The 24,721-nt window shown below is 40.4% G+C and overlaps 1 protein-coding gene and 1 long non-coding RNA gene across 2 annotated transcripts in view; one reads left to right on the top strand and one right to left on the bottom strand.

Moving 5' to 3' along the window:
- The window catches only part of Dscam3 (Down syndrome cell adhesion molecule 3), a 1,308,845-nt gene that overhangs the window by 23,858 nt on the left and 1,260,266 nt on the right, over positions 1–24,721 (bottom strand). The window contains exons 27-31 of the mRNA XM_068229415.1: positions 15,101–15,286; positions 11,932–12,120; positions 6,886–7,071; positions 4,374–4,664; positions 1,343–1,487 (exon numbers count right to left, since the gene is read on the bottom strand). Coding sequence (XP_068085516.1) covers positions 1,343–1,487; positions 4,374–4,664; positions 6,886–7,071; positions 11,932–12,120; positions 15,101–15,286 — 997 coding nt within the window. The remainder of the gene's footprint in view (positions 1–1,342; positions 1,488–4,373; positions 4,665–6,885; positions 7,072–11,931; positions 12,121–15,100; positions 15,287–24,721) is intronic.
- Positions 1–24,721, top strand: part of LOC137502374 (uncharacterized) — a 288,122-nt gene that overhangs the window by 117,369 nt on the left and 146,032 nt on the right. The window lies entirely within an intron of this gene.

The following is a 24,721-nucleotide window of genomic DNA, read 5'->3' as shown; positions in this document are numbered from 1 at the left end:
TCAGCTGGATTGTTGCAACTACCCTAGATGCTGGTGGCTAGTACACTGCTGAGGCCTCCTTTGAAACACAATGCAGTTACACTGCACTAGAAATCTACCTCCACATCCTATAAATATTGTGTTTAATCAAGATGAAGAAGATGACGAAGATTATATACACTGACTTAGCAAATGCCACGCGATAGTCACTTAATAGCGTGTGGGGCCTCCTCTGGCCCTGCGAACTGCAGTGAGACGCAGGCACGGAGCATGCGTTTCAGGACATCCCAGATATGCTAGATAGGGTTCATACCGGGGCTCCTGGGTGTCCACGGCAGTCGTTGGACCTCCGCTGCATGTTCCTGGAACCATTCCCGGGCGATGTGGGAGCGATGTGGCGGCGTGTTATCATCTTCAAACACAGCAGAACCGTCTGGGCGCTGGAAGGCCAAACATGGGTGGAGATGGTCTCCGAGCAGCTCAACATACTGCATACCATTCAAAGTCTCTTCCAAAACAACTAGAGGGCCCATTCCATACCAGGAAAATGCACCCCTTACCATAACAGACACACCAGCGTCCTAGACCACACATTCCAGGCAGGCGGGATCCATTGCTTCATGTGGTCTGCGCCATACACGGTGCCTCCCATCGGCATGGTGCAGTTAAAATCGTGATTCGTCCGATCATATCACGTTACGCCGTTGTTCCAGTGTTCATCCCTGGTGACTGGCGACAAATGCGCGTTGTTGTGCCTGATGACGTTTGGTTAACAGTGGCACCCGTGTGCGGCACCGGCTCCCATACCCCATAGAACGCATGTTCCTACGGATTGTCCACTGGGAGACGTGTCTAGCATGGCCTGTGTTGAATTGAGCCGTGATATGTTGCACAGTTGCTTGTCTGTCACTACTGACAATCCATCTCAGATGTCGCCGGTCACGGTCATTAAGGGTGGCTGGATGGCCGGTCGTTCGTCTGTTGTGGACGGTGACACCCGCATTCAACCATTCATGATACACCCTAGACGTGGTTGATCGTGTGAAGCCGAATTCCCGCACCACTTCTGAAATTGCACTTCCCATTCGTCGGGCACCGACCACCATACCCCGTTCGAACGGTGTCAGCTCACGATGACTTTCCATGTTACACCTGTCACATGCACAGCCACTGCTCACAAGGTCTCCTATACAACTGCCGCTGGCACAGGGGGCAATTCTAAATTCCCATGGAGGGAATACATCAGTGCTCCACTATCCCATGACATTTGCTCAGTCAGTGTATATTCATCTCATTATGGAATTAATGGTAGAGGAGAGGGGTGGCTGAAGAAACACACCAAAGAGAGGTTATGACCACTCACCGTCTGTGAATAGCAACGTAAGCAAGCAGAGCTGCTGACAGCAGTAAGATGGCTGCACACACCGCAGGTACCATCACATAAACATCTTGATAGAAACGAGCACGAGCTGATGAAGTGTTGAGATTATCCAGTGGTGCGATGGTAGCTGTAAGAAAACAGTTGTTGTCAAAATTGCGCTCCATCTTAAAGATTTTACATTCAACATAGTCTGCAGACACATTCTAGCTAAGTTCACTATGATGTTATCAGGGGTGGGTATTTGTGGAAATTGCGCTCGTGTTAGATATAGGACTGACTTTTGTTAATGTTCACAAACTTAGAGGTTCTGATTAACAGTATGAGGAAAGAAACTATCTTGACATACCACAAAATGGAGTTCCAAAAGCAAAATTTGAAAACAATAATGGATTATCACTATCGTGTCATTTAATGGCAAATTTCATACACTGAGAATTTTTGAGGCTGTTTGCTGCTGGATAAAGTCTTGTTGTTCAATTGGATTTGTAGAAAGTTATATTTAGAAACCTTCTCTTTTTTTTTTTTTTTTTCAATTTTGCTTTACGTCGCACCGACACAGATATGTCTTACGGCGACGATCGGATAGGAAAGGCCTGGGAATTGGAAGGAAGCGGCCGTGGCCTTAATTAAGGTACAGCCCCGGCATTTGCCTGGTGTGAAAATGGGAAACCACGGAAAACCATCTTCAGGGCTGCCGACAGTGAGGCTCGAACCCACTAAGGCTGAAACACCTAAAAATACCTAATGATTGTGAAAACAATGGTTTATATTTACATAGCTATATGTTGGAGAATACAATAGGTAAAGTTTCTATCCTCCGGTATTTTCCAGAAACTGGGTTTTTTACAGTCGGCAGTCGCCCATCACCAAGGCCAATGACCCTTCTTCGTTAGTTTCTTTTTTCTTTCATACCATGAGGTATGACTGTGAATGCAGTTTCTGCTAAAACTCTCTCGGTACAATATTCCAAAGAAGGTTTTTTTTGTGAATGATGGAATCCCCTACTACATATTTTGTAATATTCAGATTGATTATAAGCAGTGATCATGCCCAATGAACCTCTAATGCTAAATGTAGATGTATGGTAGTAGAATGTCATATTCATACAGAGATAAAACTCCCGTTCCAAAACAATTACACTTTCCACTATTTCCATAAATCTCTGCCGAGAGTATAAAACCATCACCCAACTATCTGTTGGCATAAATATTACAAAAAACACAAATGATAAAATCATTCTCCATAAATACCAACCCCTGATCGTACTGCAAAGTATTCTACGTAATGAATACTTAAAACTTCCACTAAAAAACTAGAAACAACAGTAAAAATATGTAAATGTGACAGATTATAAAATGAAGGAAGAGAAAAGACATCTGTGTTTCTTGTCTCTGAAGATGCCTTCTCGCTCACCTCAGTGGGTTGTCATATGGTTATCTGATTTAAGAAAAATGACCAGCCATGGATGAGTCCTTCACTACCATTAGCCCCCTGTGGGTGGGGGCAGTAGAATAACACCCACGGTATCCCCTGTCTGTTGTAAGAGGTGACTAAAAGGGGCCCCAGGGGCTCTTAACTTTGGAGCGTGGGTTGGTGACCACGGGGCCTCAGCTGAGTCCTGGTATTGCTTCTACTTATTTGTGCTAGGCTCCTCACTTTCATCTAACCTATCTGACCTCCCTTGGTCAACTGTTGTTTTTTTTCGACCCTGACTGTATTAGATTTACAAATCCTCGGGAGTCTTTCATTTCCACGCCCTTCGTGGCCCTTGTGTTTCTTTAGCGGATATCTTCATTTTTCAAAGTGTCTGTCCCCTTCCCTTTGTTTTCCCCTCTGATTAGTGTTATATAGAGGATGGTTGTCTAGTTGTACTTCTTCTTAAAACAATAATCAGCACCACCACCATACACCACAAATGCTGCAACAAATGTCACTAAGACATGGAGGTGTATTAGTTTGTGTTATGAGCTTCAAGGAGCCTATACCAGTGCGCACTAAATGTACAAGATAGGGAACTACAGTAAAACCTCATTAATTTGAATCTGTTGGGACTAAAAAATCAGATTTTGAATTATGCGATTTTGAATTAACTGCCAACTCGTAATAATTTAGAAATGCCAACCCTTGCCGCACAATTAATCTCGGCTCACAGTTTAAACCTTTCAAATGCCTTGGAAAAAGTCAATTTCAAAAATATATCCAACAAGGTGCGTTTATATTATTCAAATAATGCACTTGGATAACTCACTGGCAAACATAACCTTGTGCAATGAAAGAAAAGAAAACACGATTCAAAGGCGAGGACAAATTATGTTGGCATCCCTGTGAAAGTTCTTTATTTTTTGGTTTACTGTACTACTTCATTTTTAGATGCCTTGTACGTGCACGGAAAACATCAAACACCCTTAAAACATTGTGGCTTATTGAACTTTCTTATGACGAGGAGAGGAAGCCTCTTGCTTCCGTCTGGTCTGCAGTGCAACGGACCAGTTATTAAAGTTAATTTATAATCCTATTCACACCCCCAACCATGAGGGTTGATGTAGCGGCAATAAGTGTACCAAGTAAATAAGAACTTTGCAGGAGTATTGTTGTACGATTTCCCAGCCTGGCACTTCTCTCCTTTAAAACCGTAAGTCCACTTGGGCTCAGCATTTAAAAAAAACAATGCAGTGTCATCTGCAATCATTTATACAATGTTGAAAGCAAACTTGTAATTTTACACGACTGTCGATATTATGATAATTGCCAAGGGACCTCCAGTTTCGCAAGGAATGCAAACTATGAAGATGTGATTTTACATTTCTGAATTGCATTGGCGAGGATTTGGAACCATGGACCACCTTATTTAACCAGTGTCATAACTGACCTGACATTGTGTTTATTCTATAGATAATAGGAAACTGCATTCCTATCTTTCTCTATACAACTTTCTTGTCAGTGTGTATTCAGTCATCCTCCGACATAATATCAACTTATCACAACTCGAGAGTATGCACACTTCCAAGTTTACCTCCAATCATGTTTGTGGTAGCCACGTTGAACAATGCCCGCGTGGAGCCTGCGTCGTTGTGGGCGGTGATCCTCAGTTGGTACCAAGTTTCAGGACGCAGATCTCTCAGAGTGAAGAGTTTGGTGTTGATGTTGCTGTCCACCACCAGCCAGTTTTCATTTCCTGGTAGCAACCTGTATTCCACAGTGAAGTATAGGATAGGACATCCACCATCTGGCCACGAGGACAGGTACAAGGTGACTGAAGTAGCATTTGTTGCAACCAGGCTGTTCGCATTTGTAGTTAAAGGCACTGGAACAGGAAGATACATTGCTTTTATCCTCTATATCAAAAATAGTTTACCTTGAAATGACATGCTATTGGACTTATATTGTATGGTTTATTCAAAGTGTTCTTTCAGAATATGGTACAAAGTTAACTAAACGTAGTATTTTAAATGCCCAGGTAAAAATCTAGCAGGAGTGAAATATATTAGGAATCTGATGGAGAGCAGTGACTTAAGACTGCGAGGATAGAATATACATAAAAGTAAAACATGGGTCCAAAATTTTCGGGTGCAGCCTTTGTCTGTGGAAAATACAATGATGGTGGTCATTGATGGCAAGTAGAGATTGTGCGTGCGTGGTGAGAGGAGTCTGGGGACAAACAGACAAGAGAATGGGGAAAATGGAGCTGTTCCGTGGACCTGAGCACCAGCTGATGCCCCACTTCAGAATCTCCAAGGGTGAGAGGGTGGGAACATGGTTTGATGGTGCCTGGTGTGAATGGACATAGGAAGATCTACGTTAGGGGTTCTGCAGGTACTGCTGTGGACACATATAAATTTAGCTAATCTGTTGCTAGTTAAGCTGGGCGGAGTCTGCACTGAAGCTGGTAGATAATGTTGAAGTACAGTCATGACGACCTCGTATGGGTACGACTTGTTGGTAAAAGGGGTGCTAAATGTATCTAAACGGGAGGTCTTGCAGCGACTGTGTTCACAAGTGAAAGAGCCAGAAAGGGTCGGAGGTAAAAATTGTTCATGACGAGCGAGAATGTTTGAGGTTAGGCGAGTGCCTGAAAATGACTATGGGGCTACTTGGAAGAAGATCCCGGAAGTGGGGCGAGGATGAGGGAAGATAAAATGCCATGTTGGCATCATAAACATACAGACATTTCACCTACTACACACCTGGATGTTTATAGCAGCAAAAAGGTAGTGCCAGCAACAGCTTGCCTCACTCTCTTGTGTCAAGACTTGCACAGTGTAACCCAGTGCTAGCATTATTCTGTCACCTTGTAGTGAGTAATGGTTGCCAAACTCTGCTGATCTGTAGCCAACAAGCGAGTTGGCCATGCAGTTAGGAGTGTGCAGCTGTGAACTTGCATTCAGGAGATAGTGGGGTTCAAACTCCACTGTCGGCAGCCCTGAAAATGGTTTTCAGTGGTTTCCCATTTTCACGCCAGGCAAATGCTGGGTCTGTACCTTAATTAAGACCACAGCCACTTTCTTCCCACTCCTATCCCATTGTCGGCATAAGACCTATCTGTGTTGGTGCGACGTAAAGCCGATATTCAAAGATATGAGCTTCATTGTTGTTTCCGTATTGAACTCTGTAAAGCCAATAGTAAAAATAATCTGTAGCCTATCTTCTTTTCCACTGAAACAGTTATCAGATTTCATTATCTAAATAGCTTGATACTGGCAGGTGCTAGCTAGTATGACGGTTTCTTCAAATTTTATTTCTTGAGCAAAGAAAGAGAAGGCGTTTTTCAAGACTTTCCAGGATTAGTTCTTCAAGGATACTCTGGACCTTCTTTCCATCACAAGTGTGCTGTATTCTATGTATGTGAAGGAAGATTTATATTGAGACCAACAAATACAGAATCAGCACCAGCTTGAAGGAACAGAAGCATCATTGTTGTCTTATCCAACATGAAAAATCTGTAAAGAAGCTATCCAGATGATGAAACATGACACTTGCTGCTAAAAAGTATTCGACCTTTCTCACTTAGCCTAGAGAAAGGCTACTGCAATAGTATTCCAAATGTCGACAGATTAACAATGTCAACACAGCCTAATATCCCAGAAGAAGATCAAAACTTCTAAATTGACATTCACAGTGACAGCCTTCACCAGGTATTTGCTATAACAAATTCCTTGTTTTAAGGCAGCTTGCCAAGACGTTTTGTATAATTAAGGTCGCAGGACTACAATTTTCACCATATGAAAAGTAATGATTTTGTGAAGAAGTTTCTGGTCAAGCTTTAACATATAGATATTTTTGGGAACATAAATGTTGCAATTTACAAGAAATATGGGAACAGTTATTTGGAAAATCAATAAATGAGGTGAAATTCAGAAAGCTTCTGAGAAAATCAGAAAAAGTGGCAAATAAGTGAGAAACAAGAGATCTGTGCAAGGAAGATAGAGTTTCCAGAATTAAGTTTGAACATTTAAATTTATCTCCTAGAATTACAAACAAAAGGTTTTCTTTGTCTACTAAGGAGTCAGAGAATAACCTGAACTCACCTCCGCCCTTGGTGGAAGCTGTGACTATTCCACTGGGGCGACTGTTGCCCACGCGGTTGTGGGCCGTGAGATAGGCATGGTAGGTGGAACCGCAGTGTAGCGACTGGAGAGTGTGGGAACTTTTATCAGCTTCCAGCTGCACTTCTTGCCAGTTACCGTGGTCTCGCTTGTAGCTCAACACGTAACCTAAAATTAGAAATGTCATTGATACAACCATGAGTAGCACACAAGACAAATTAATATTAAGAACATTCTGGTCAGAATTGATTCATATATTGAAAGGAAAGGCATTCATAACAGCATAAACATAATTACAGATCAGTGCAGCAAGAGGACTGAAAAGGGGACGAGGACAAACGTGAAACCACATGAAGACAAGGACAATTTCCATAAACTGACATCTTCAAATAAATGGTTTCTCTGCTCATTAATCCAGTTTTTTGCAATTCATTTCTTCTGAGCCTGTGATGAGCTCATTTCTGCTTCCAGATTTACTCAGGAGGACGGGCTTCAACAGTCATTGAGGGGCCATCTTGACAGATCTTCAGACTTAATTTGAGAAGTGTGAGATAAGAAGAAAACTAGATGAACACAGAAATATGGAGGAGACAGAAAGATAATGATAAATGCAGGTGGTAAAAGACTAAGAATACAGACGAACACGAAAGGAGGAAAGGAACCCAACGGCTCAGTATAAGGAAAGTAACAAGCAAGTGATAAGCCATGTACAGAGATAGGAACACATAATATGGGGTAAAGAAGAGGGCATATAAGTCTGTGGTAAGACACCAATTAGAGTATGGTCCCTGCGTATGGGACCAATACCAGGACTACTTGATATGAGAACTGGAAAAGATCCAAAGAAAAGCAGCTCGATTTATGCTGGATGATTTCCGACAAAGGAGTAGTGTTACAAAAAAGGTTGCAAACTTTGGGCTGGGAAGACTTGGAAGAAAGGAAATGAGCTGCTCTACTAAGTGGAATGTTCCGAGCTGTCAGTGGAGAGACGGCATGGAATGACATTAGTGGACGAATAAGCTTAAGTGGAGCTTTTAAAAGTAGGAAAGATCACAATATGAAGATAAAGTTGGAATTCAAAAGGACAAATTGGGGCAAAAATTTATGTATAGCAAGAGGAATTAGGGACTGAAATAATTTATCATGGGAAATGTTCAATAAATTTCCAAGTACAGTAGAACCTCGATAATTCAAAATTAGTTAATTCAAAATCCTGCCTAATTCGAAGAAGCTCTCATTCCCGGACACATGAGATACAGTTTTGCATGTTATTTAAATTGTTTAATTCGAAATGTGGATAATTCGTAATTCGAAGTACAATGTCGGCCCCATTACCGAAATTCAGACTTTTCATTCAAAACTGCCTTTACATTTTAAAACAATAGTATGTTACGGAGTAATTTCAACTCAAAAATAGAACGCATGTTGCGGAATGTGGAGGGTAGCTTTCTGCACTTACTCACTTCGGTGGGTCTATAGTGCGCTTCATGATTGCTAAGTTGAATGAAATCGGAATTCTTTTGGATTCAACCTTTTAAAGAACGCCGTAATATCACGCAACTAGCAGTGCGCGGAAAAACAGAATCCGTGAACAGTGGTGATGTCGACAGATGACAAAAAACGTGGCTCATATAATAAATTCGTAGGCACCGAACAATACTGTCATTACAAGTTGTCCATTTCATGACCGTATCGATGTTTAATCAAGAAGTAAGTATAAATAACCACCTAATCGATACTTTATTAATGCCTCAGGCAAAATTGAATAAAATTAAAACTTACAGGACATGTTTCGACCACTTAGTGGTCCTCTTCAGCTGTATAAATAAAGAACTGAAAAGAAAAACATTGACAATAAGCACAAATAAAAGTTCTTTGGAGACTCCTTTGATAAAAATGGAGGTCGTCAGAATAGGTCATCTTGCCTTTCGTTCTTGTTTGGAAAAGATGTTTATTCTGCGCTGTCTAGAGGGTCTGTCTTTGAGCGCGACCTGGTGAAGTAACGATGTGATACAGTTTGACAGTTCATGGAAAGCTCTGGAGAGAAGGGAAGTAGAGTTTCATCGTCATCTAAAATAACATGTGAGGGAGGAGGGAGATTGGGCTGTGCTTCTGCGATGTCGTGTTTGATTATATCTCTTGTTCGTCTAGTCTGTTTCATGTCTACCCATTCTAAGTATTTGCTAATATTCTCATATAAGATGTTTTTATGCTCGTTGTTTTCGTTGAGATTCTCTTCACCGTTTTATCTTGATAAATTGGAAAACGGTGAAGAGAATCTCAACGAAAACAACGAGCATAAAAACATCTTATATGAGAATATTAGCAAATACTTAGAATGGGTAGACATGAAACAGACTAGACGAACAAGAGATATAATCAAACACGACATCGCAGAAGCACAGCCCAATCTCCCTCCTCCCTCACATGTTATTTTAGATGACGATGAAACTCTACTTCCCTTCTCTCCAGAGCTTTCCATGAACTGTCAAACTGTATCACATCGTTACTTCACCAGGTCGCGCTCAAAGACAGACCCTCTAGACAGCGCAGAATAAACATCTTTTCCAAACAAGAACGAAAGGCAAGATGACCTATTCTGACGACCTCCATTTTTATCAAAGGAGTCTCCAAAGAACTTTTATTTGTGCTTATTGTCAATGTTTTTCTTTTCAGTTCTTTATTTATACAGCTGAAGAGGACCACTAAGTGGTCGAAACATATCCTGTAAGTTTTAATTTTATTCAATTTTGCCTGAGGCATTAATAAAGTATCGATTAGGTGGTTATTTATACTTACTTCTTCAATACTGTCATTGCCGATGAACTGCATTGCTTTATTTTAATGCGAGCCCAAACAGTCTTATGGTTTTAAAGGAGAAAGTGCCAGCTGGAGAATCGTACAAGGGTGGGGGATGAGGGTCATTGTAGTGCGTTGCAAAGCACATGGAAGCGAGAAACTTTATCCCCTCGTCATAGGAAAGTTTGATAAGCCACGATGTTTTAAGGGCGTCGGACACTTTCGAAGCCAGTACAAAGCATCTAAAAATGCAAACAGTACAGAAATACATAAAATAATGCATTTGCACAGGGGAACCAGCATAATTTATCCTCATCTTTGAATTGTGTGATTTTTTTTTTTCTTTTGTTGCATGAGGTTATGTTTATCAATGATTTATCCAAGTGCATTATTTGAACATTGTAAATGCACCTTGGATATATTTCGGAAATAGTTTTTTTTTCCATGGCATTTGAAAGGTTTAAACTGTGAATCGAGGTGATTGCATGTATTAATGGGTCTTAGAATACTTTGTGACGCGGCAAGTGTTTACATTAATTCTGAAGAACGAGAGAAGTGCCATGGCGGGAAATCGTACAAGGATAGTAGAGTCATAGGAAAGTTCGATTTTAAGGGCATCGGGTATTTTCTGTGTAAATACAAGGCATCTAAAATGCATACAGTATAGTAATCCAATGAATAAAGCACTTGCACATGGGAGCCAGCATAGATTTCTCTTCGTCTTTGAATCGTACTTCATTCTGCGGCTACTACCACTGTAACAATTAAATTGAAACAAGAAATAAAGTGGTTCAACCTATTCAAACAAGGAAAATAAGAAATGTAAATTTTACATTCTTATTCGATCAAAAGTGGTACCGGTTTCGACCACTATTCTGGGTCATCATCAGCTGATTAAATAAAAATATAAAACAATAAGGATTAGCACTGCGTGATGTAAGATCCTAAAATCCAAAAGAAGTCGAAGATAAGTCACTTTAGATGCAAGTTCTTGAAGAGCAGCACAACATACGTAATGTCTAGCACTGTGCTTCTAAATGCAAATGAAACTTTGTGAATAGTTCAATGATCAAGCCTGCAAATGCTTCTAGGTGCGAAAATATATAATACAATTTAATTTGAAGTATATATTGTTTATAGGATCTTGAATGATAGATTCTTTAGAGATGCAGAACAGTTGACATAAAGAAACAATTGTAAGAAGAAAAATGTTGAAGAGCACAATATTGGAAACAAATGAAAAACTCATATGCACAGCGTGTTACTTCTTGAAGATAAGAGTTCGGGTCTTATTTGAGGTAGCGTAAGGTATGAATTTAAATTAGAATGCTGTAATGATCTGTAGGGGGTATTATAGTATACAGTTCAATACAGAATTTTTTTTTTTTTCGAGAGGAAAGATGAAAAGAAAAGATAGGATAAGGTAATAAAGGAGGAGGATTAGTAGAAGAACTGGAAGTTAAAAGAAGATAGGAAAGGATAGGGAGATAAAGGAGGAATAGTTTAGGGTGGGTTAGGTGGATGGGTTATTGGAGGTAGAAAACGTGGGTAAGAACAGTGTAAGGCATGGAAAATTGAATTTGAGTTTAGAAATTTAGCATTTTTGAGAAGAATTAGGAAGTTGAACAGAATATTGGGTTTTTCAGAAATGTTAAAAACCATTCAGTACGGCGTCATTTCTAAAAATCAATACACATAAATTTTGTAACCAACCAATAAAACATCCTAAACAATATGGACCAATGGCTGACAGGAAACGGAGCCCCGACAATGTAGGGGGTTTACTCCCTTTGAGAGGTTTTCTGCTAAACACCCCTGATGTGTTGTACAAATGTTTTTTTTGTCACTAACTAGGATGTGCATCAACCAATAAAGAAAAGCTGTAGAGGGAAGAATGGTGAATACAGCCCTGCCCACAACCCTGGTTCCGGGGTTTTTCAGTTGGCAACTGGTCGCTGGAACTAGGTATGCCAATGTGAGCACTGCGAGTGAAGCAGCTAATAAATGAACAAAAAACAGTCATGCTGCAGATGGAACATCTGGGTATTAACTTTGCAGGTCCTCCAGTGAATTAATGACCAGTAATTTTATGTGAAATCTGAACCACAGGGTTGTGACTTTTTCTTTTAAAAAATGTCATGTTTATTGGCCAGGATTTGAGCTGCAGCTTCCATGGTGGGAAACTCACAATAATGCCATAAGATGAGAATATTTGTTTGTCAGGCGTACCTTGTAACGGAGCCCCTCCATCATTGGGAACCACCCACTGTAGTCCGATGCTGTGTTGGCTGGAGTGGACCAGCTCCAAGTTCGGCGCTTCAGGGGCAGTTAACACCACCACTTGGTACAGCACTTGATCCTCGCCAAACAGGTTCTTGGCATTGCAGCTGTAGTTTCCTTCGTTAGACTTCTCCAATCCTGCAAAACCACAATGACATATTTTTAAAAGAGAATAAATATAAATCACCAATGATAGGAAGCTAGGAAGGAGGAGAATAACTGACATTAAGAAAAACACTAGGACTGTCAGTGAGAGCAGAGAGAGTAAAAAAGAGAGAAATATTTAAGTCCAAATCCATCTCCGATGAAGGCAAACTCAGACACTATAATACCGTGGTGAAACCTGAATGCTTCTATGCAGCAGAGACAATTGCCAAAAAGGGGATTACCAAAATAGAAAAGAAAGGGCATACATTTCTGAGGAAAGTTCTGGGACTCAAGAAAGCAACAGGAAATGCGTTTACGTTCCGTTTGAGAGCAAATCAAGAGCTGTATGAAAAATGCAAGAACATTTTAACCTCTATTAAAAAAAACAGGTGCCTGACTTTCTATGGACACCTGAAAAAAATATAGGACCGGAACACCTAGCAAATAAAATCCTCATCTTCCAGGAAAGAAGAAAGACCCAAGTACCATGGCTGAAAGAAGTTCATCAGGATCTTTTAAAAATGTGGCATTGAGGAGAGAGACATTACAAACAGACCATTGTTCAGAAGGAAAATTGCAGAGGTGACGGATCTGTTCGTAGAGAAACCCAGGAGAACAAGAAGGGTGTTCTCAGATGAAGGACGAGCAAAAGCGAGCCAGAGAATGGAGGAATTTTTATTTATTTAGCGTATGGCTAGAGATACAGCATCTATTGTTGTAAGATCTACACTATATACGTATGTCCAAATTGTCTATATAGTCTATAGCCTCTGGAGTCGCAAAAGCTAAGTCACTAGCACTGCCATTGTATTTTCTAGTCCTGCATTCTTCGATTATGTGCTTCACTGGCCGTTTGTAGCGCCACAGTCACACTCAGGCGTTGGGATTCTGTTCCACTTGTAGTGGAAGGCTGCACACTTCCCGTGGTTTGTTCGGATCCTGTTCAGTGCGGACCATAGTCTACGAGGGAGGTTGAAACCAGGTGGCGGCGTCTTCTTCACAGAAGGTCTGGAGGAGTATTAGTGTAAGAGGAAAGAACATCAACATTCAAGGAAGTTGTGTAATCGTAACCCACAGGAGGTTGAAACGATCCTAAATAATAATTTAATTACCTCCTAAATGCATAGTGCAATTTACGAACTTCATCGTATAGATCTGTATTGATAGAGCTAAAACTAAGAAACAATGTTAGGTTTTGGTCCACCCAATCAATACACATCACTTTACAAGTGAAAACTAAAATGGTAAAAACATATGAAATATATTTTGGGACATGTTTCATCTCTATATGAGACTTCATCAGCCATAAAAATACATGGTAGATTACAAAAATCATATGACATTTACAGGTGTATGACATTGACACAAGCCTGGAATGAAACATCTGGTGATGGAGGAACATACCAATTTGGAAAACACCGAGATGAAATAACAATAGTGAAGGGACAGGGAAGGGAACTACTTACGTAAATCCTTAATGGCTGGCAACCAGGTGTTACTTAATTGATAGCCTGTGTCCCTGTTGAAATTGTTAGGATTTCTACATATTTCCACAGAGTCCCATATAATCCTGGACCTGTAGTGTCTAGTGTGGATAAGAGTTCGAGCATCTTGGAAAATTACACCATGACCCGACGATAGAGCGTGCTCAGCTATTGCTGATTTGTCTGGCTGCTTGACACGAATATTACGTTCATGTTCCTTCATACGGGTATCAATAGACCGGCATGTTTGGCTGATGTATACCTTACTGCAAGTACAGGGAATCAGCAATGCTGGGGCTGTACCTTAACTAAGGCCACAGTATCTTCCTTTTCACTCTTGGCCTGTTGTTGCCGTAAGACCTATCTGTCAGAATTCATGAGTTTCATTCCATGCTGATATAGAAAATGCCTTAAAGAAACTGGGAGTAGATGTTTCACCTAATCAACACTTAAATGTATGATCTCTAAACACTAAAATATAATACATTGATATTATCATATGATGAGCTCTTGTTGATTTGGTAGAACACCTATCCCCAATTTCTTAAAGGCCGACCTATCTGTGTCGGTGCGAGGTAAAGCCAACTATAAAGAATATAATAAAAATTGCTGTGCAAAACACAAGAGGTCAAGGACAATTTTCTCACACATGGTGCTCTATTTATCAACATTAGTTTTTCCAGGTCAAGTTCTTCTCTACATCTAACAAGCTCATTTCATGAATAGTGGAAGAGGCTCATCAACAGGAGGCCTACCAAGGAAACTGGAACTAAAAACCAGTGATGATGTTACCGGGCGGTTAGAAGCGTGCAGCTGTGAGCTCGCATATGGGAGATAGTGGGTTCGAACCCCACTGTCGGCAGCCCTGAAGATGGTTTTCCGTAGTTTCCCACTTTCACACCAGGCAAATGTTGGGGTTGTACCTTAATTAAGGCCACGGCCGCTTTCTTCCCATTTCTAGGCCTTTCCTGTCCCATCATCGCCATAAGACCTATCTGTGTCGGTGTGACGTAAAGCAACTAGCAAAAAAAAAAAAATTAATGATAATGATGTTGACAGTCCTGAGAATGGTTTTCTATGGCTTCTCTTTTTTGAACCAGGAAAATGTAGGGGCTGTATCTCAATGAAGGTAATGACAACTAGCCCCTGCAGATAATTTGTTTAAATAACTATCAACTTTAGGCACATGACACTGATCAGTTTTGCAGGCATTCAAGGAGAGAAGAGAAAAACAAATGTCAGTAAGAGATAATACATAGTTTATAAGTAATGAGGGAAACTGGTTTGAAAAAAAAAAAACTGTTAACGGGAAATAGTGTTTGCTTATTTCGGGTTTTGGCTTGATGCCCTTTCTAGTTTTTCCTGGTGAAAAATTTCACCAGGTTCTGGACTATGATCATCTGACGGGAAGTCATCACACTAATCATGTACCTGTCAGAGATATTCCACTGGAAATAAATACGGTGCATTATTCTGAAGTTTCTTACTTGTGATGTGAAGAGCTCCATGATCCTGGATGTGATATCCTGATCCTGGTTCTATCCTCAGGACCTCTCTCCGGTGTAGCCACCAGGTGGTAGGAGTGGGGTTACCCACAGCCATGCAAGGTAACAAGACGCTAGATTTCACCGGCCGCCGCAGTACCTGGGAAAATGAGGCAATGCGTGCTGGGGCTGAAATTAAACAATTGAGGGGGCATTACTCTTACAACTGTATACTGTATTTATGTACGTAATACTAAATTGTTCAAATACATGACACATTTGTCTTGTACATACTTTAGCATAGTTCAGTTATTATGAGTTTCGACTTGACGTTTGAGCGCTGCCTTTTGGCGGAGGGTAAGTGAATTAATCAACAGCCAATCATAGACAGCCGATCGCTCCGATAGAGCGCGTTAGACTCCAGTTGCGGTTAGCAGTGTTGTCGATTTGTTGTTTACTGTAACCACGTGCTATCAGCTGTGTGTTGTATTGTGCTCAGTTCTTTTTGCGGTCTTTGTGCTAAGTTGTTGTTCGTTTATATTTCGCAGTGTAGAGTTTATAAATGTATTGTTTAGTATTTTTAATAGTATAACGCGTTATATTGTAGTAAATAGTGTGTTACAGGTGATCTATTTTATATAGCAGCTTAGTTTACATTTCGTTCGGTAGTTATATAGTAGGTTAATTTTAGGCCCGTGTGTGAATTTGATGTTCTGTCATGTAGACGCCTACGTTTAAGGATGAAGCTCCCAAGAGAAGAAAGCCCTTCGGACAAGATACTCCACTAAGGAGCCGGGCCCGGGAAATTGTTTGTAATGATAGTCATTCTTGACAAAGCACCAACAATGGCGGCTAGAAAGAATGAGTTGATTAAGTGATTGAAGGAGCACAATATTTCGGTTCGCGATGACATGGGGAAGGGGGATTTTATGCATCTCTTGAAACAAAACAAGCCCCAGTACCCAGTTTATGTGGTGGATAGCCAGAAGGAACGGGCATAAAGTAGTTCAGACGATTATGTTGAAGACTTTATTATCTCTTTAGGGTTAAGCGAGAGTGAAACCTCAACAGACGATGACAATGCCGATAGTGACTGAGAAATGAGTGGTATATTCGCTTTGTAGGATTATTTCCTTCATTACGGGAAACTGAATCTAACAGCAACGCGAGATCTTCTAGATGGTGAGTAGAAATTTAATTTAATTTTCTCACGGTTTATCTGTTCGAGCATTGACATATTTTTATCTTGTAGCCTTATCCTAAATGTGTTGTGCATTATTGATCTTACGTGAATCATGTATGTTGCTACAAAGAATAACCGATTATGGACTTATATTCCAGTATTTACATTTCTGTTCGTGTTGTGTATCGTAAATCAGCTGTTTGCATTCGTGGCAATTTGGCACCACCGGCTGACTTCCGGCTAACTGTCAAGTCGAAACTCATAAAAACGGAACTATAGTTCTGTTTTGCTACGAAAGTGAACAGCAACGTTGAGGGGAATTTGCAGTGAACATTTTATAATGATTTAAATTTAAATCATAATCATCACAGTGTAATGAGGGAAAGAATTTGGCAGTGCGTGAAAGAACTGCAGGTGCGAGATAGCCTCATAGACCAAAGTTAAGATGATGTACAGTTGAAACAGAAACTGTGTTAAAGTAGGTTGGACTGGAGGCAGGACACTTTGTCACCTCTTCTATTCATCATCATGATGGATGTCATAATGAAGTCACTCAAATAAAAAGAACATGGCGAAAGCATTGAAATTCGCAGATCATGTCATCTAGAGTGAATCAAGAGAAATTGGAAGAGAGACCACAAAGCAGGCAGGAGTAATGAGTTTAAGAACCTACGATCGAAAATTCAAAAAGACAGTGGTGATGGTGGTACAGGAGGGAGACAAACCAATTGTCATGCTCAATGAAGCAAAGCTGGACAGCATCCCAAATTTCACGTTCTTGAGCAGCGTTGTCTCAAAAGACAACCTGACAACACATGAGGTGAACAACTGAATGAACAGGTTCCTCTGAGATGACACTCAAGTCTTATTATACACCATATCATTCTCAATGCAATTTTATTTTGGTGTAATTAAATATAACATGAGATACGCTCACTTCCTTGCATATAACCACTTTATTATAGCTATGTCTACTCCTTAACAACTTACACAACACTACACTATTATGGGAAACCCACTGAAGCAACTGACTGCCAATTCTGACAGTACAGATATCAACAGTCCATTCACTGATTATTCAGTTCACCATCACAAAGCAAGACTGACTACCGTCCCATTCAAGCTGATTCTGATAAGTTCAGATATCAACCAAATCCGCAGCTCACTGTAAAATTCACTCTAACCCATACTTTATCACTCTTACTGCACTATCTCTCACTGTCTGACTCGTCTGACTGACTCACTGACTCTTGGCCTGTTGCCTCGATTTACATATATACTGTTGGACAAACAGCCTAGAAATATAGACTTCTGGCAATGTTCTTGCAACATGAAGTGGAACACATCCAAACATAAAAGGAACAATAGATCAGCCGGCCTCTCGACTGGAGTAGATCAAACTCTAACATTTTATTTCATATACACAAACCACATGGACAAGTCTATAACATTCCTAATGTTTCTACACCTATCTGAATAATAAATTATATTATTGTAAGTTTCCAGAAACCTCTATATGTATCAGAACAATAGTGGATTATACCCAATATATGAATATTAGAGAGTTTTCTACAGTTTTCAACTATACAGATTCTGAGGTTAGATGTATTCACAACACATATTTGAGGTTATACACATGTGCAATACACATTTACAGGGTATAGTCATACTTAGCATTTTTTTTTTTTACATCGTTATACCCTACTTAGGAGCTCGATTGAACCAGCTTAGCTGATGTGTTGGACTTCTTCTCCTCCCAAAATCTCTTGATCCTCTTGCTGAACTTTTTCCTTCGTTCTTCTGTCCAAGTTGGCTCTGGTGTTGGGTTTGTCGTCAAATGGGTGATTGTCGATTTTGGTTCTGAATTTACATCTGTCCTGTACAATATTTTCCGAGATGTTGATTTCCTGGAGATCTGCTTCAATTTCATGAATCCAGCTGTTCCTGGTTTTAGATGAAAGGGCCAAGTTGAGAATTCTTTTAGTTAGTCTCTTATTGTTAATTCTGATAATGTGTCCATAAAATTTCAATTGTCTTTCCTGAAAAGTGTGAGATATTCTTTTCAGAATGACAATATATTTCCTGGAATGATTTTTTCCTACATATTCCCCCTATACAAACTGGGCCCAAAAATTTTCTTAAAATTTTCCTTTCCCGTTTCTCTGTCTTTGGTTAGAGACCCACCACTAATGATTAAGGTTTCTGAAGCATAGAGTGCTTTAGGTTTGATTACTGTATTATAGTGTCTTAAGTATTGCTCTCTGAGATATTGATTTTTTATTGTACCTGTTCCAAGTGATCCTGTAAGCTTTCTGTAATTTGGAAATTTTTTCTTTATTTGCTTCACTGTTTAAACTAGAGGGCTGAATAATTTCTCCCAAATATTTGAACTGGTTCACCTGAAAGATTTTACTGAATTAAGTTATCATAGGTTGTCCATCTTGTACTTAGCATTTAATAAAAGATAAAAAAAATATATTAACAATAATAACTGAAGGTTTTACAAGAGTTAGGTTATGTGTAGGATGGCGTACATATGACAACCAGTTCTTACATACAGCTTCTAGAGGCGCGCAGCTGTGAGCTTGCATCTGGGAGATAGCAGGTTCGAATCCCACTATCGGCAGTCCTAAAAATGGTTTTCCGTGGTTTCCCATTTTCGCAACAGGCAAATGCTGGGACTGTTGCTTAATTAAGGCCACGGCCGCTTCCTTCCAACTCCTAGGCCTTTCCTATCCCATCGTCGCCATATGACCTATCTGTGTCGGTGCGACGTAAAGCCCCTAGCAAAAAAAAAAAAAAAAAAACCATACAGCTTCAAAACCACTGCATTGCCCAGTAAGGAAGATTGTAAACTCCAGGAAGCTCAAATGGAATTCTTTCACACCTTGGTACAGAAGAACAGGTAGAACAAGATCAGGAATGAGATTAGAGAAGTGGAAATGGGCGATCCTCTCCTCAACAAGGTCCAGGAATTGAGACTGAAGTGGTTTTGACACATGAAGGGCATGCCAGAGAACAGTGAATGAGGTGGAAGGAAGTCAACCTGTGGGAAAACCGAAAAGAAAGTGGACTGACTTAATAAAGTACGATATACCGCAGATCCACAAGTTAGTGGAAGAAGAGTGATTCAAGGACAGGACAAGATGGAGGGGACGTGTACACTACAAACGGCAACTGAGAATGGTTTAAGACGATGATGATAAAATCATAGAAGTGCACCATTTTATTAGAAAAGTGTAGATATACCACCATGTATTAACTAACCAGGACATTTATATGATAATGTTCTCCTTCCTTTTTTGTCATGGCTGTACATGTGGACTTGTACATTTTCTAACGTTATTTGCTTTACGTCCCATTAACTACTTTAACGGTTTTCAAAGTTGGACATTTTTAGCTGATCACTGTTGTGTCAGAAAGTTTACATACATTACACCAATGTTTCAGGATATTATACTGTACCATGTATGTGAAAAATCCCCAAATATATTTTTTCAATATTTGGTGACAAAAAATTAGGGAGTGGATATTATATGAGTCAAGGTTGGTGCAGTGCAGAAATCTGGAAGGTGGTGTTTTTCCACCCACTCTGTCGGCATTTCTGTTCCTGCCACTACCAAGAAGCTTTCTGTATACGTATTGTGCCATTTGCGTGCCATCGGTTCAAGTAATAGTAAGTGTTTAGGATGGCTGGTGTGAGTTCTCGTTATAGGTTGTCATGGCTAAAGGAAAGCTCCATATTATTCAAGAGGCACAGCAAATTGGTATCTGCACTGCAGAAAGAAAGTATTATGTGAATCAGAGTTGTGGTATGTGATTGGAGGAAACATAAAGCTCATCATGGACAGACAAACAATAACTGCTGGCATTTCACCAACAAAGAGCATAGTTTCTAGAAACTGAAATAAAGGATATGCGAATGTTGTAAAAAGGAAGGGCATTTAGGAGTGAAATGTACCCACTTAAAGTTATAGCGAGAGAGTTAAAATTTATGAGTGTAAGGCTAGCCAATGATGGTTCGTGCATGTTTTTGAACTTGTTTTCATTGGAAAAAAGCATTGCACAATGGCTCTTGGTCGGTTATGAAGAAAAGAACGCCATTTTGTACATATTTGTTATTGGTTTGCAGCACAGAAATTTGCATTTACTCTCACAAATCGATAAAATAGACCAGAAGTGAGTACGGTATATTTTGAAATGCTGCTGGACTATACTAATGATTATGTGGTAACAAGTTGCTTCCTAATCTTTTACTGTACTGTAGCATTTACAGTTTTCAATCTAACCTAACGCCATGGCACTAGAGCCCTGAAGGGATTTGGCCTACCAAGCGACCACTGCTCAGCCTGAAGGCCTGCAGATCATGAGGTGTCGTGTGGTTACCACGACAAATCCTCTCGGCTGTTACTCTTGGCTTTCTGGGTCGCCATCTCACCGTCAGATAGCTCCCTAATTGTAATTGCGTAGGCTGAGTGGACCTCGAACCAGACTTCAGATCCAGGCAAAATATCCCTGACCTGGCCCGGAATCGAACCCGGGGCCTCCGGATAAGAGGCACACACGCTACCCCAACACCACAGGGCCAGCTACAGTTTTCAATCTACAGATATAAAATAAACAGTTTTGTCTGTACATTGCTCAGAGTTTAAAAAGAATGGTATTTCTGTATTGGTCATGTGCACAGTAACAATAAAGTAACCTTTTAATTTTCTGTCTGTCAGCATTTATGTATGTACGGGCATCACGAAAAAATGCCTGAAGAGAATTTAATGAAAAATGGTATGTAAAGTCAGGAATGAACCACTGCAACCTGGGCTATAAATAATTTTATTCATGCTGATTGAAATGGTAGTTTAAGGGAAGGCCTAAAATTTAATTCTCAAGTATATGTTATTAGTGGTCCTATCAATAAATACTACATAACTAAAGTTATATACAATTACATTTCTGATCATTTATGTCTTATACATTTTTACTGACTGACTGTGATAACAGTGGTGGTGGTGGTGGTGGTGGTGGTGATTACTGTTTTAAGAGAAACTACAACTAGGCAACCATCCTCTATATATAACAAATCAGAGAGAAAAAATGGAAGGGGTCCAGCACTTCTAAAAATGAAAGTATCGGCTGAAGAAAGACAAGGGCCACGAGAGGTGTGAAAATGAAAGACTACCTAGGCCTCCATATGTAATACTGTCGGGGTTAGAAAAGAACAAGGGTTGACCAAGGAGATTGGATAGGATAAATGATAGTGAGGAGCCTGGCACAAGTAAGTGGAAGCAATGTCAGGACTCAACTAAGGGCCCTGTGGTTGCCAACCCACACTCCCAAGTTCAGAGACTCTAGACCCCCTTTTAGTCACCTCTTACGACAGGCAGTGGATACCATGGGTGTTATTCTACTGCCCCCACCCACAGGGGAGACAACTATGATAAGAGAATTCATGAATTTTGACTTTTGTTGCTTAGTCCATATCAATGTCAAGCCTTGCTGACAAGGAAATACTGCTCAATCTTGTTAACACGTTCCGTGCGGTTCGGGTCACCATGTGCCCCAAAACATGTTACTCTTCTCCGTCGGTGCGAACTTCCCAGAATTGCGAAGTAAGTAACTACGTCCTAGTTACGAATTTCCGTTAACTTTTTTTTTTTTTTTTTTTTGCTAGGGGCTTTACGTCGCACCGATACAGATAGGTCTTATGGCGACGATGGGATAGGAAAGGCCTAGGAGTTGGAAGGAAGCAGCCGTGGCCTTAATTAAGGTACAGCCCCAGCATTTGCCTGGTGTGAAAATGGGAAACCACAGAAAACCATCTTCAGGGCTGCCGATAGTGGGATTCGAACCTACTATCTCCCGGATGCAAGCTCACAGCCGCGCGCCTCTACGCGCACGGCCAACTTGCCCGGTTTTCCGTTAACTAATGGCAACCTAGTGTTCCAATTGAAGTAAAGGATCGAGGCATACTGCTAGTTTTGATCGGCCCACCGGTGACCCGAAGGAAGTTTTTTTCATCTTCTATTCATATCGCTTCGGGTCACCCTGAGTCCCGATTGTTGTCTGACCTATATTTTTACGCGGGAATCGCTTAGCGCGGTTACGGTGAATGAAGCCTAGAGTGTTGCTGCCCGCAGATGGTAGATTGTTGTTTAAGGAGTACCACCCTTCTGATATCTGCTTTCTACATTGCTCTTAGGAAAGCCTATAGAGGTTACTGGAGTAGTTATTGATATATTTATTATCTTCTGAATATAATATTTACAAGCAATTTCACGTCCTTTTTAGGTATGGAGCTTTCACATTCTGACACACCGGTGGCACGGAAAAGAAAGAGGGTTAGGACAGCACTGGGGTAGGCTTATATCACGTTCCGTGCGGTTCGGGTCATCATGTGCCCCGAAATATGTTACTCTTATCCGTCGGTGCGAACTTCCCAGAATTGCGAAGTGAGTAACTACGTCCTAGTTACGGATTTCCGTTAACTAATCGACAACATAGTGTAACAATGGAAGTAAAGGATCGAGGCATACTGCTAGTTCTGATCGGCCCGCCGGTGACCCAATTATTTCCGGGGTCATTTCTGTTTCACGCAATTGTTGAATCGGAACACTATCGCACAGGTAAATACGCTGGAATGTCTCCTCAACAATAACACACACAACAAGTGCACATGCATTGTTTAGGATGTCATACTAGGGAGTAAACAAAGTCAAATTCGTCAGGTCACCGGTGACCCGAACCGATAATAACTAAAGGCAGCATCGGGTCACCGGTGGGCCGATACGACGTAATATTAAGTCATCGAAATTCACTGCCGCAGGGAACGTGTTAACTGGTGATGGTTTTTGTCATTGTCTTAAGGTGTAAAGACTTACGGTCATCGGTTCATACTGACAAGAAAAATTGTGAAGATGATTTTAAAACTGAAAAAAAATCATAAAGGAACAATCGCTTGAATAATACGACAAGAAGAAGTCGTGGGAAAAAAAAAAAAAAAAAAAAAGGGAGGGCTCCCTTTATATTTGATACATTAATATCACGGAGTTGGAAGAAATCTGAATGTGAAGGCCTACAGTATTGAAAGCTCATAAAATTACAGTGACTATGGCTTTTTGTGATATGCTTTTGTCTCTTCTGTTGCTACTCATCTCTGATAGATGGGATTACTGCTGTGTACAGAGTATAACAACCTGCCTGAATATTGGCGGGAAGTAACTTGGTTTGGGAGTTAAGATAACTTTCTTCTTTAGCATGCCATTCCTCTGGTTGTGACGTACCCACTCTTGCCCACAGATGTGTGACAAAATTGTGACGTGGCGGGTCACATTCATTTTAATGTAAATAAGTAATATCTCATTGTTTCTCCATAAACAATATCCCATGGGCGCCAGCCTTCAAGCTTATGGCTTGAAAACGATAGTTGATAATTAATAATGAGACTAAAAACTCCCAGGGGTGGGGTGATGGAACACTAACAAATTAAGCACACTAAATTGGAAGTTAAGGATCATTAATAAGAATTTCCAAAAATTCCAATTAAAACAACTATTTATTATGATGAAAAATGTGACATAACGGCGTATTCACGAAATCTGAACTTACGGAAGCAAAAGAAAAACTGAATGAAATAAAAAGATCATGAAACGTAACGCGGAGACTTGCAGTAATTTATGCCATTAGCCCACCATTTGCAGACTCTGTTATATGGATACAGTCTATGTAGCATCTGATGTTTGATGGACCTCTCGTACAGGCATAGTCATCTCTAGTTGTTGGTTCCAGTCCTACTTCGAATTCGTGCATAGTACACTAACTATACTACGACTTTCCTGACTTTTAACACTTCCTACAATACTCCTTACATAAAGTCGCAATGAGCCCTAATTTTTATAGCAAACCCACCATGGGTTACGTTCATGGAGAGAATACACTCGTATTCTTCCATATTGCAGAACAGTAACGTAACTGAATACATAAAAAAATTTATCCTGCCCTATACCAGTCAAAACCGGTCACCCGTTGACTTTAACTCTTGTCATTGAGATAACAGGTCTCAATGAGAGTAAATTTTGAGTAGAACACTACTCAGATGTGAAGTGAACTAAGTTAAGATATTCTCCAATGTCAAGACGTACAGCCCTCCTCTGATGATAGATTAGAATCGTCCTTCCAAGTTGTAAGCAAGAGTTAGAGCGCCTTCCACCTCTTGTCATCGATGTATATAGCCTCCAAAGTCTCCCTCCATCAACCATTTCACATGGTCCAGTAAGATTTGATGTACTATCCCTTCTCCTCTCCATTGCTGTGAATCCATCACGTTGCTTCATTACGCCCATTCACATAGATTGAACTTTCCCGCCGAATCAAAGCGTCAGGTAGCGAACTTCAAAAAGTAGGCATTAAAAAGGCTTTAACTGTCTCCTCAGAGTATGGAAGGGTAA

This window comes from Anabrus simplex, chromosome 10 (assembly GCF_040414725.1).
Source record: "Anabrus simplex isolate iqAnaSimp1 chromosome 10, ASM4041472v1, whole genome shotgun sequence".
In the NCBI taxonomy this organism is placed as follows: Eukaryota; Metazoa; Arthropoda; class Insecta; order Orthoptera; family Tettigoniidae; genus Anabrus; species Anabrus simplex.
The sequence above is the reverse complement of the archived record's forward strand: the minus strand, read 5'-3'. Positions and strand labels throughout refer to the sequence as shown.